Source organism: Arachis stenosperma, chromosome 6 (assembly GCF_014773155.1).
Source record: "Arachis stenosperma cultivar V10309 chromosome 6, arast.V10309.gnm1.PFL2, whole genome shotgun sequence".
Classification (NCBI taxonomy): domain Eukaryota; kingdom Viridiplantae; phylum Streptophyta; class Magnoliopsida; order Fabales; family Fabaceae; genus Arachis; species Arachis stenosperma.
Window position 1 is genome coordinate 501,832 of NC_080382.1, and position 14,330 is coordinate 516,161.

The 14,330-nt window shown below is 32.0% G+C and overlaps 1 protein-coding gene across 1 annotated transcript; it reads left to right on the forward strand.

Annotated features, from left to right (window-relative positions):
* The first annotated feature begins 6,155 nt into the window (after positions 1-6,155).
* On the forward strand, positions 6,156-7,781 carry LOC130932948 (photosystem I reaction center subunit IV, chloroplastic-like). Its single transcript, XM_057862418.1, has 3 exons — positions 6,156-6,519; positions 7,379-7,444; positions 7,518-7,781. The coding sequence occupies exons 1-3, from the start codon at positions 6,265-6,267 to the stop codon at positions 7,620-7,622; spliced, it is 426 nt and encodes a 141-aa protein (XP_057718401.1). The 5' UTR covers positions 6,156-6,264; the 3' UTR covers positions 7,623-7,781.
* Positions 7,782-14,330: the final 6,549 nt, after the last annotated feature.

Below are 14,330 nucleotides of genomic sequence, written 5' to 3' on the forward strand. Positions count from 1 at the left end.
TGGAGGTTCTGGGTCAACAGGAGGACGGTGGTAACACGGTCGGGGGCTCTTCTACAGAATTTCAGATTGGGCAATCTTTCCAGAATAAAGATGAGGCTGTGCTGAGTGTGAAGGACTATAGCATCCGGTGAGGTGTTGAGTACAGAGTCATCGAATCAGATCATCTGAAGTATCATAGAAAATGCAAGCAATTTGGCAAGGGTTGTACTTGGTTGATTCGCGTTGCGGTGCGTGCACGAAAGGGCACTTGGGAGGTTAGGAGGTACAACGGGCCACACACATGCTTGGCAACCTCTATTTCCAGTGATCACCGTCAGCTGGATTACCACGTCATCTGTGCAAGGATTCTTTCGTTGGTTAGGGCAGATGCTGCAGTTACGGTAAAGGTACTGCAACAAGCTACAGAAGCCGATTATGGTTTCAGGCCTAGTTACAGGAAGGTTTGGATGGCGAAGCAGAAGGCAGTGGCACAAATATATGGAGATTGGGAAGAGTCGTACACGGAGTTGCCACGTTGGATGCTAGGAGTACAGTCAACAATGGCCAGAACAATAACCGTGTTGAAGACCTCTCCTGTTCGGCTTCGTGGTGAGGTTGATGAGTCGACGGTGTACTTTCACCGATTATTCTGGACATTCCCACCCTGTATCGAGGCATTCCGTCATTGCAAGTCCCTCGTCAGTATTGACGGTACCCACTTGTGTGGCAAGTATGGAGGGACACTGCTGTTGGCGATAGCGCAGGATGGGAACTCCAACATCCTCCCCATTGCATTCGCCCTTGTGGAAGGAGAAAATACAGAGTCGTGGTCATTCTTCTTGTCCAACCTATGAGAGCATGTGACTCCTCAGGAGGGTATCCTTGTAATCTCTGACAGGCATAACGGGATCAAGGCAGCGCTTGAGGCACCTGAGACTGGGTGGCTGCCTCCACGTGCTTTCCGAGCGTACTGTATTTGGCATGTGGCAGCGAATTTTGCCCTAACTTTCAAAGGTAAAGATTCAAGGAGGATGTTAGTGAATACTGCCTACGCCAAGACTAAAGCAGAGTTTTATTACTGGTTTGACATCATGCGGACTGATAATCCAGCAATGTGTGAATGGGCCAATCGGATGGAGTACGACAAATGGACCCAACATGAGGATAGTGGTAGACAGTTCGGGCACATGACAACCAACATCAGTGAATGTGTGAACTCTGTGCTAAAGGGAACTCGAAACCTCCCGGTCACATCGTTGGTTCAGTCAACTTACGGGAGGCTTGCTCAGCTTTTTGTGGTACGGGGACAAACAGCAGAGGCACAACTCGGATCTGGTAATGAATTTTGCCAGGCATTGGCCAAGGCAATTGATCGGAATCTAAGAGACTCAAGGTGCTTCACTGTCACGTTATACGACAGGCATCAATCGGAGTACACCGTGGCCGAGTCAACACCAACCGGGCGCTTCTCGATGGGTAGCTATAGAGTTTCCCTTAAAGATCACAGATGCGACTGCGGCCACTTTCAGGCACTGCATTATCCTTGTTGCCACGCCATTGCATGTTGCGCCTACTCCCGCCTTAATTGGACATCTTATATTCACGAGGTGTATCGTATGAGTGAAGTTTTCAACGTTTACAAGCAGGGTTTTGTGCCGCCTATCCCGGAAGGCCTATGGCCTCCATATGCTGGGCCAACCATCATTCCTGATCCTAATATGAGGCGTGCAAAGGAAGGTCGTCCAAGGGCAACCTGGATCCGTGGTAGTATGGATCAGTCTCTGGAGAACCAGCCGAAGCGCTGTGGGCTATGCCGTCAGGCTGGGCATACGCGGAGGAACTGTGACCAGCGAAGACATACTATCGGGGGGGGATGCGTAGATGTCATTACCTTGTTGTTTTACTTGTTTTATGAACTGTTCAGTTGAGTTATGTATGGTTGGTTAAGTCTATGAATATCACCATGTTGATTTTCTGCATTAATTTCATATGAATAAAATCCGTTTATTTTAGATGTTTGATTGCATCAATATGGTATCATTTAGACTGCGCATGATAACTGTGACGGAAATAATGTATATCATAGAATCTCAAACCGCTTAAACTATGAAATACATAACAGATAACATATCACTTAGACTGCACACTGTGAGCAAAATTTCTCCTTCATAAACCGTGGGAGCCTACCACGGTTTATGCCTCGCATTCTCCCTTCGTAAACCGTTGGAGCTTGCCACGGTTTACACACAAACCACACAACACATAATCCGTTGTTAGCTGCCACGGTTTATGTTAAAATTGGAAACCGTGGTAGCTTGCCACAGTTTACATAGAAGTGTGAAAATGCACAATCAGATAAAAAATATCTATTTTGTGTATTTGAGTAAAACTTTCACCTATTTTATTTATTTGGGTAAATTGCTCATTAATATAAGTGCAAAATAACATGTTCTTTAAGGAGAAAAGGTTAAAATAAAAATATGGATATATCTTTTAATCATGTATTAAATACATAACCAAACTTTGCAACAAAATTATATTAATGTATCTTTTTAAAAGAATTGAGTTTTTAAAATAATTAAATATCACAAGTCTTTTTCTTTTGTTAAAATAAATGAATTTATAATTTGTTCAGTTTTTTGCGCCCGATTATAAGTACTAACTCTATTATTGTCTCGGTTTTTCAATAAAAAAAGTATAGAGTGATAAATTTTAGTGAGTATATCTAAACTAAGTACAATAATTTTATACGTATTGAATGTGATATTTTTTATAAACAATTAGGTTTTATTAAATAAAAAAGACTGTTAATAAAAAAGAGTATTGATAAATTTTAATAAATAAAAAATATATTAATACATAAATAAGCAAATATCTTTTACTATATAATATTTTTATTGACAAATAAATGTAAATTTTTTTAAATAAATAAATATAAAACATATAAATACACAAAAATATATATTTTTTCATTAAGATCAATTATTATACAATAAAATTTTATAATATTTAAAAATTTATATTAAAATAATATTTTAAACTGTAATATAAAAATATAATAAATAGTTAAATATTATTTTATATTACTTAACAAATAAGTAGATTGTTTTATTAAAATGTATTAATTAATTATTTTTGTTAAAAATAATATTATATAATATAATCTTTTATCAAAATATTTGTAAAAATATAATTTATTTAAAATATTATATATAATACATAAAAATATTGAGTTTTTTTTCGATTCTTTTTTATAAAAACTGTAATTTTTTATAACTTGCTATACATGATATGAATAATTATATTTTTAAAATAATTATATTATCTTTTAATGATAAAAGGTTATATTATTTAATAATATTTTTAACAAAAACAGTTAGATAATAAGTTTTTATATTGTAATTTAAAATATACTATTTTAATATTATAAAACTTCTACTATATAATAGTTAATCATAATGAATAAAAAATTTATATTTTTGTGTATTTATATATTTTATATATTATATATTTTTGCATCTATTGAAGGAGATGATTGATCCTAGGTTTTAATATATAGGATTGGATCCTCATAGAGAAGGGGCATAAAGAAACCATATTCAATTATTCACAATAATGCCCTGAACCCTCTACCATGTCTTCCATCATTTCACCATCAATACACACCTCACTTTGGTGCCTCAATTATATATCTCTTCCTCAAACAATCTTCCAAACTCAATCATCAACTCATAATTCATCTCTCCAATCTTTCGCACCATGTTCCATCAAATTTATACCCAAGAACATAGAGAAAGCAGGGGCCAAGCTAGGTTAAATTTTAAGGATGAACCAAAAATTAATTTTATAATAAAAAAGAAGTAAAATAAAATTTATAAGGAGACTAATTTTATATAGCCTTTGTATTTGAGATTTTTTTTTAAGTATATGTTTAAATAGATTTTTAAAAAAATTTTTATCAAATATTTTTGTCCCAAATTTTTTTTATTACGTTACGATATCTGAACTTTATAAAAGTAAGATATATAAAGTTCTACCTTAATTAAATCTGTTATTTTTATTTAGATAAATAGATCATAAAAAATATGACGTAATTATTTATACGTCTTATCTTTGTAAAATTCAAAAATTTTAACATAATAAATTTTTCTTAAGAACAAAAATGTAAGATGCAAAACTTTTCAGGAATTTATTTAAATATATACTCTATTTTTTTATATCTGCTTTATGTTTAATAACTTATAAGCTCATCTTTTTTGCATGTGTATTTTTTTTAACGAGAGGTTTGATTATAAAGAGGTTAATAAGACATTTGTTTATGAACTTAACATCCTACTTGACTTGATAATTTTTCAGGTACTTTGAAGGTACGGGTGTTATACGTACTTTCTTATTTATGTATTAATATATTTCATATTTATTAAAATCTATTACTGCTCTTTTTAAATAGTAACTTTTGATTTTTATTTAATAAAATCTAATAATTTATAAAAAGTAGGGCATTCAATATGTATAAAATTACTAGGTTTATTTTACACACACCTACTTTTCGTTAATTAATATTGGTTTTTTTTAATTATAAAAGTTTTATTTTTTAAAAATTTAAGATTTAAATTTTAGAATTTATAATTTATAGTTTAAAATTGAGAAATTATAATTTAGAATCTAAAATTTAAGAAAAATAAAATAATTTCAAAAAATAGACTAATATAAAAAAGTGGCCCCTAACGTTACTCTTTCCAATAACAATCACTCTTATTTTTCATTTTTAGAAATATTCGAAAAGTAATAATGGAAATAATTGAAATAAGTGAAGAGTAATTTTTTTTAGAAAAGCATATGATGTGTGTTAGATTAATGAATAGTGATTTACTGCATTCAAAAAAGAAAAACAACGGTGGCTAAAGTTGAAATAACGACAAGTTAATTATGATAGATAAACGGAAATAATCACTGTTTTGTTTTTCAAAAAAAAAAAAAAGGAAGAAGAAGAAAAGAAAAGAAGTTTTTCTTTCTACACTTTGGTTTAAACTAAATTTTGATGATGTGATGACTGATGAGGACTAACCCTATTCCATGTCCTATAAAGATAAGGATCTATTTTAATCAAATAAAAAAGAAAACATAAATAAAAAGATCAACCCATTTTGGGTACACAAAAAAGAACAACTTTTAATTTATATTCACCATCATTGTCGTTTAAATAACTAATCATTGCTTTATATGAAATTTGGGGGGAATGGTTGTCGTTTAGTTAAATTATGAAATTTAAGATTTATTGAATTTTCTTGACAAAAATACTCAGGAAAAAATACCAAGTTAGTAAAATCAATCGGTAATCAAACTTAAATCTCAATACATAAAATTTTAATATTCTTTTTTGGAACACAAGACCTAAATTTTTAAGTATCCGTCTCCACTCTCCATAGTCCATAGATAGAGTGCTAACCATGAACCTGCTGCATATATGTGTCTCTAAATATCAAACTCAACAGATAACACTTTTTTTGTTCGTAGTTAAAAGTGAGATTCGAATTTGAGATTTGTATGTGAGGATGAAAAAATTATGTCATTTGAACTATAGTTTATTGACAACTCAATAGATAACACTTAAAAATCTAACAACTATCATTTGTATTAAATTCAAACATAATAGAATTCCAATTCTTTTATGATATTTTAGAACTTGACATACTACAAAACTTATCTATTAAAAATTTGAATTTCATTTAAGAATTTATTGTTCACTAGTAAACATTCACCGGACGGGATTGCAATGTTTAGTTTTTTGTTTTTTTTTTGGTCAGTGATTGCAGTGTTTAGTTGTTTACACTTATTTTTGGTGCAAAAGATATACTAGCTTATAGTGTTGAGCCCTTGGGCCTTTGAATGTGAACATTGATTCTTCAAAACAAATAGGATAAAGTAAATGGGCCATCTAATGTTTTGGGTTGGGCCAATTTTCAAAATTACCCTATTTAAATATGCTATAAGTTGTAACAGCATTTCCTGTCCAAAAACAATACAATTTTGTAACAACGTTATCCAAAGGAATATGATTTGGTTGCACAGGTGGCATCATTGTAATGGAGGAAACGATTCATGGTTCGGGAGATTAGATAATTCTCATGAATTAAAACAAACTGAAATTTTAGTTTCACTGAAAGCCTCTCAATCTTTGTTCGCTCTTGTCTCTATCTTAGATATTTAATACTTACTTTGTTGCCACTCTATTAGTATTAGTACCTAAGAGAGAGAGAGGAACTGAATTGTAGCAATTATATTATGGCTAGTTGTAACATGGCTTCAGCTGCATCTAGATTGGTGCTGTCACCTAATAAAGTTGCTTGCAAAACAAACATAAACACGGTTATGTGGTTCCCTACAAAAAAGAACATTCTTAATACTTCTAGGCTTATTGTGAGAGCGGAAGAAGAGGCTGCCGCTGCCACATCTGAAACCGCCGAACCCCCTCCACCGGAAGACGAAACAGCTCCAAAACCCAAGCCACCACCAATTGGTCCCAAGAGAGGTGCTAAGGTAATAACTAATAAATGACCAAATACTTGATTTTTTCATCATGTGTTTCACCATATTATATATGACCTATTTACCTTATCTTAGCAGTAATAATATATATTATTTAAGTTATTTTTAATATATATTTTATATTTTAATATATATTTTACATAAATAAATTATTTGATACTATGATGCATGGAGACCGAGTACGCAGACCCACACTGAATATATTAACACGCGAATTTAAAATTTTTATAAGACACCGAGATAAAGTATATATATAAAATATAAAGTATTTTTTAGTTAAATTAAAATGATATTTTAGTATTTTATTAATATTAAAATATAAATTAATTTTTAATTATTTTTAATATATTTTTTAATTATATAAAATATTTAAAATATATTTTATTTTAATAATTAATAAAATATACTATTTATAAACTCATTTCAAGAATACATCTTAAAAATAAGACTGAATATGCTGATACATGATGGTATTTAAGTGTGTCTAAATGTATTAAAAAATTTATTTTTTATTTTTTATTAAGACAAATACAAAAAATACGCATATCAGATCAATATCAATCGTATTTAAAATGTGTTTGATATGAAGACATAATAAAGTAAAAAAAGTATCCGTCCTTCATAATTTTGATAACCGAGTTTTTGTGTATGCATAGAACAGTTATAAGCTATTATGGCTACGAAGATGACTGGATTGAAAAAAGATTTGGTGAATAATACTTATCGTCTTAGTTAATCTCATATTTATTATTTTTATACACGCCAGTGTATGATATATAACTATATATAATCTCTTGAATTCGGTTATTGATTGAAAATTGAAAATTGCATTGGATTGGACATATGGCAGGTTAAGATTGTTAGGAAGGAATCATACTGGTACAACGGCATTGGTTCAGTTGTGGCTGTAGATCAGGTTAGTGCTTTAATTAATTAAATAAGGACCTAACAATGCCCTCAATTTATAATAATTGGTAAAATATATATAGGACCCGAAGACAAGGTACCCAGTGGTGGTTCGATTCAACAAAGTTAACTATGCCAATGTATCAACCAACAACTATGCTTTGGATGAGATTCAGGAAGTTAATTGATGATTTCATCCATGCAACTTATTATATATCTTCCATAACTAGCTACTCTTACAATGAATGTGTATAATATAATGGCTTATTTTTCTGTTCAAGTAAATGCATATATATATGTGCGTGGAAGCAGTTAGTTTTGTGAATAGTAAACTGAAGGGTTAACTACTTTTTTTTTTTTTTTATCTCTAAGCTCTTTGTGAAAATCAAATTCGTTATTGATTTTTTTTATTATTAAAATCATCTTTAACGTTATAAAATGTTATAAAATATTTAAAATTTTTTATATTAATAAATAATAATATATATTATTTTTAAAGTCATTTGAAAATTTAGACTAAGATTAAAGTTAGGTATGCCAACATATAATGATAATTAAATATGTTTAAACATGTCAACTTTTTTTAATTAAGATATAATTGATTATAAAGGACAATAAGTTAGGATTGTCAAACGAATTAGTCTAGTCCATTTAAGAATAACCTATATAAGTCTTATTTATTTATGGTTAATAATTTTTCAGTCAAAACTATTTGTAACTAATTTGATGAGTTAAATAGACTCATCTATTTATTTTTTATTTTATTTTTTAAAATAAAAATTTTGATAAAAATATCATTTTTAAATAAAAAATTTAAACAAATAATTTTTTAAATGGATGGATTAGGATTTTAGGCCTAATAAAAAATATTGACAAAAAATACTAATTTTTTATAAAAGGTAAAAAATAAATAGACTGCTCATTTAGTCTACAGATTAATCTTTTTAATTTACTATTTTTTTTAGTTAATTAGATTCAACCTATTTAACTGAAAATTTAAATGAGTCAAATTTTAAAGATAAAATCCCTCTTATTTAAATAGGTAAATGAGTTAACCTAACAAATTCAAAGAGAAAAAATAAGTGTTATCTTTAAAATATATTATACATATAAATACGACAACTCTATTACTATTTCATAGAAGCTAACATATAGCTAAAGAATCATTGCGCCTGATAAGATAAATCTCACGAATTTGCTAATTTTTTTTCAATCGCCATTGCAGATTTGCAGGCAAAATCAAAGTGATAATGTCAATAAGTAATTAATAACAATGCTAACTTTTTATTTTTCTTCTCATAACGTTAACTTGATATCATAATTTTAAAGAGTATTTTATTTCTATTTTCAATATTATTTTTTCTAAAAATATAAATATGAATAAAATTATACTTTATATTTTCTCAATAACGACTAAAAATGTGAGAAAGAATAGAATATAAATAATAAAAAATTACAATATTTTTTTTTTGTTTAGGGAAAAATTTTCAATCTTATCTTGTGGCCCAAATAGTTTGAAGTTATTTTTCAAATGTTGAAGCCCATTTAAACGTAAAACATTACAATTTTTCTTTGAAAATAAACTACTTAAGCCATGTAGCCGAAACGGGTATCTAGTCCATTAAACTCTCCAAACATTTTTAGTTGTTTGATTCTATACAAAAAGAAATCAATCCAATTATCAAAGTCCACGCGTTCGGGAAAAAACTATCAAAGTCCACATCTAAATTTTTGTTTTTTGTTTTTTTTTGTTTTTTATCAAAATCAAACTTGAATTATGGTACAGTTGTTAAGGTTCTTGAACCACACTCTGTTACTCCAAGTGTTATCTATCTATGATGTTACAAAATTTCTAATTTCACTCTGACAAAAAAAAAACCTTGAATTATGGTGTTCATGTTTCCATGGTTTGTGTTTTTGGATAAGACACAGGGACATAAACATTAAATGTCTAGAAAGTGTTTAGAGATATAGACACTAGACATAGATTTTATTTTTTTTTGCAATGTGAACACAAATTTTTAACAAACTGAAGAAAAAGAATTGGATTTTTCTTTTATTAATATGCTTTATGAAGGATTGTGTTTGTATTTAAAGTTGCTATTTGATTGTAAACAAAAAAAAAAAAAGTTGCTATTTGATCTTTAGTCTTACTATATACATTATTTCAAAACATCCAAAGAACGTCCACATACATTCATCATTTTGGTCAAATTCATTTTACCTTTTAAAATATGATTTTTTTGGTAACCGAAATAAATTAAACCAAAAATAAAATAAAATAAATAAAATAAAGAAATTACTTAAATAGAGAGACAATCCCATTTAAAATTATTATTAAACTTCTTCTAAGGTGAAGAAAGTTTTACATGAGAAAATTGTAACTTTCTCGTCATCTTTGCTATAGTGTCTGCCACTGTGTTTGCATCTCTCATAATCAAACGAAAATTAACACGCCAATTCCAATGCATGATATCTCTTATTTTGAGTACCAATTGATCAATAAACCCAAAACCATCTTGGTGATTAGTAACAAGATTAAACGCTTCCACACAATCTATCTCACAAATAACATCTCATTAACCCACATCCCAGACTAAAAGATATCATCTGCAAATAACAAACAATTCCTCTTAAAGAATACTATTACTCTCAATCATTTCCAAACACCCCATTTACCAACTTATATTACAATTTCTAATAACACAAGCAAAATCAAGATAACTAGCATCACAATTAATCTTGAAAGTACTAATGGATGAGGGATTCTAAAAATCATTTACGTTATGTTTGGTTGGAATGAAAGAAATAGAGATGAAGAAAATAGAAAGGTGTTCCGGGGCTTACCTAGAACCGGACGGTGGTTGGACTTGTTTGAGGCCCAAGCGCTGGAGGAGTGTGGTCTCCGACTTGGTTTACGTCTGGGAGCCGCCTCCGAGTTGTGTGTTCCAAGAGATGGGGGGTGGTACCTGCAAAGACACTCCGATGCCTAAGTCAGCATGGGGTAAAGCAGGTTTAGAATGTATTGGAACTTAGAGATACCTGAGGGGTGTCAGGGTATTTATAGTGGTGATCCAATAACCACCGTTGGAGTAGTGCCACCTTTTTAGGTGGATAACCGTCCCTTTATCTAGGGATTGTTGGGATATGGCTTCTAGAAGTGGTTAGAGAGATTTTAGGGGCAGTTACTTATTTGAATAAGCGTTATCTGCCAACTATCTCTTGAACCCGACTTCTTTGGAAAGAAGTCTGTGCTGAGTCCGACCTCTTTTGAGGAGGTCGGTGAATAACAAAGGCCAATCTTTGGATTGGGCCTTTTGGTGTATTTGGACCTGGGCCTTAGTGTTGGGCCAGTGTATGAACAGTGCCCCTACTCGAGTTCAATCTCTTTTTCTTAAGAGTTGGATTCGAGTATTTAAACTCGGGCTTGTAGGCTCTGTATAATTGGTTTTAGCACATCTTACTTAACCAAAGAATATTTCTTGTCCTAGTTTCATACAACTCGTTCAATTCGAGTTGTTTTGAGGATCCATGACTTGTTTTAATACAAATCACCTTTCTGAAACTTATTCTGATTTCTTACGACTTGTTTTGATACAAATCGTTTATTTCAAAACTCGTATTTTTTAGTATAACCTCATCTAGCTCGTTTGATGCGAGTAGTTTTAAGGTCTTACGATTTGTTTCATTTCAAATCGTTTAATTAAAATGTGGCTATTTCTCGATCTAATTTCATACAACTCATTTGAATTCGAGCTGTTTTTTTTAGGACTTCACAACTTGTTTCAAGTACAAATTGTTTATTTTGAGTCCCTTTAAACTATCAGATCATCTTTATAACCATCGGACTTAGGATAATGGCTAGGAGGATTTGAAAAGCATTATGGCATTAAGATTTCCAAGGTTTAGCCAAGGTTTAGCTCAGGACCCCACTACTCGTCGTATTTGGTTTGGTGTTGCTTTATCCATTATGCCCCTACTCGAGGTCGAGCTTTATGAAGTCGGACTCGAGCAATCAAGCAGAAAGGATTTTCGAATGAAGCCTTTTTTTGTTGAACTCATTCATTCTGAGTTTTCTAGATGACTTGTTTTTTATACAAGTCACTTTTTTGAAGCACAACTCGTTATATATCAAGCTGTTTTGCGCAATTTAAATTACTTAGATCATATGGTTATTTTCTTACTCGATTTTGTTCAACTCATGGGCTTGAGTTGTTTTAAATCATCAAGCCGTATTATAACCATTGGACACCAATTTATACCTCGTCGCTTTATCCGAGCGACCATTGAAAAGGCCAACTCGTGATTTTTGCGTTTTGTCGAGCATAAATTGGCGCCTTAGGTGAAGGGATTATATGCTTATTCCCTCCCCTTTCTAGTTTTTACAAGGTTGTCGTCCTTGTGTATGATACAACTTGTTTTATCCAAGTTGTTTTGGAGGATAGTTTTTACGTTTCGATTTTGCTCAAAAACGTTTACAATCCTTCCTTTTTAACTCGTTTCTATACGAGTCGTTTGAAGTGATTCATTTTGATACAAATCACTTTTAAAGCTTTGCTTTTAGATAGACACGACTTGTGCTTGACACAATTTCGTTGAAAATATGGTTGACTGGCATAACTCGTTTTATCCAAGTTATCCTTATGTTGTTGTGAATGCTAGAACGAGTTTTCTTGGAACAACTTGTTTTTGTGAAAGTGTTCCATTTTATACGACTAGGTCGTTTATTTTTAGAACTTGTAGAGATGAGATTCTGGGCTTGAGATTTTGTACGATCCATTTGTTATCCGTGTGGATCGAGTTGTTAGATCGTATTTATGCCTCAAGGGGCATATTAAGTTACTTTTGCGACTTGTTCTAAACACAACTTTTTCAACCCGTTTGGCCCGAGCTGTTTCGAGGTGTTTTCTTTCCAATTCGCATATGTAACTTCTTTCCACCAATTGGTTCTTCGTCGCTTCATCCAGGCGATTTCTATATGATCGGCCCGTGACTTTCGCGGTTTATCGAGCTTCAATTGGTGTGTGTTAATTGTAGAAAATCAATTTTCATAAGGAATTGTTTTATCTCCTTATGTTGGAGGTGTGTTGCGACCTGGATAGTTTTTCACCTTCGAAGTTAGACACTTTGTAGTAGCCCTTTTCTAAGATTTCAGTAATCTTAGAAAAAACCTTTTTGATCTTTGTTTTTGGAAAACCTTTTACTTGGCTGACTGTCCCTTTCTTTAAGTTTTCTTTAACAACTCGGGACAGCCTTTTGCCTTAGTGCTTTCAATAGGTTTCCTAATCTCTTTTTGGTATTCCTTACACTCAATTTTTGATTTATTGAGCTCTTATGATTTAGGTTATTTTTGCGATGCGTTTCCTTTTTTCTCGGTTTTTCTGACTTGTAAGTCAGATAATTTCCGAGTTTATTACGATCGACTTTTATAACCTCTTTACACCGACTTGTACCTCGTCGTTTTATCCTGACGACCATCTAGGTCGGTTCATGGGATTTTCACGCTTTGTCGAGCTTAAGTCGGTGCGTTTCGTAGAAAGAAAGAAAAACGAGAAGGAATTTATAAGAGATAAAAGATATTTATTTATTTGCGAAGGTACTTTTATTGCTACTAAGGGTTTCTCACTATCTATGATCCCTTAGTCTCTACTACGATGCCTCGTTAAAAACCCTTCTTCAGAAAAAATCCTTTAATTTTTGGGAAAAAATCATGAAGTTGGAAAAAGAGTACATCAGGGAGTAGAGTTTGTTTTTAGTACCTTTTCATGCCACGACCTTGGTAGCTCGGTGCTGTTTAAGTCAGTCACCTTGTAATAACCTTTTCCTAAGATCTCAGTAATCTTGTAGGGTCCTATCCTTTTTGTTGTCAGCTTTCATTCGCCCGAACTCAGTAGCCTGATATTTTTCTTATCAAGATGAGGTCTTTTGCGGCGAATCTCGTAGCCATCCTTTGTCTCAAGAGCTCTTTCCTTATCTGAGTTTGCTCTCAGGTTTCTGGAAGGGGGCCACGTTCTTCTTTCGTGCTCTAGCATCATTGTAGAATGTTGTCTTTAGTTTTTAATAATTTTGGACTTAGCTTTCATGATAAGCCAGTGCCCCTACTCGAGGTCGAGCTTCATAAAGTCGGACTCGAGTATTCAGTCATGCCATTCTTTGAATCTTACTATTTGTTGCTATGTGACTTTTACAAGTTATTTTGGACTCTCTTTTTGGGAGGTCGGATAACTTGTTTTATACTTGTTGTGTCAACTTAGCAAGGTTGGATACTTATCTCTTGGCTTGAGGAGGCATCCTTATAAATCGCCATCCTTTCTCAATTTGTTTTAAACAAATTGTTGTGACGTCGGGTTTACATCCTCTTCGTGTTGATGTTTGATTATGATCACGTTGCCCTTAAGTTATTTGTGCAATTCGTTTTAGGCTTTGCCCCTTGCCAGTTTGATTTAGTACAAGTGGCTTAATGGGGTCGGACCACGATTTGCATTTATAACTTCTTATGCCACTTTGGATCTCATCACTTCAAGTCAGAAAAAGTGTGCATTAAGGAGTAAGGTGCACTTTCTAGCTGTAGTATCCCTTTTGTTGTAAACATGGCACAATCTAGGTAGATTGTTTTCGAATAAGTTGAGTATGTTGTAGTAGTTCTTTTTCAAGTCTTAAGTGACTTTGTTGGATCTTTTCCTTTTGGTGTTGGCTTTTCTTCGTCCGCTCAAGAAAGAAGTCGGACTTTTCTTTGTAAGCTCTTAAAGGAAGTCGGATTTTTATTTGTAGACTTGAATCCTCAGAGGAGGTCAAATTATCTTCATAAGCTTGGATATTTAGAAGAGGTCGGATTCTTCTTTCTAAGCTTGGAAAGAGGTCGGGCTTTCTTTCTAAGCTTGGGGTTTTTTGACCTC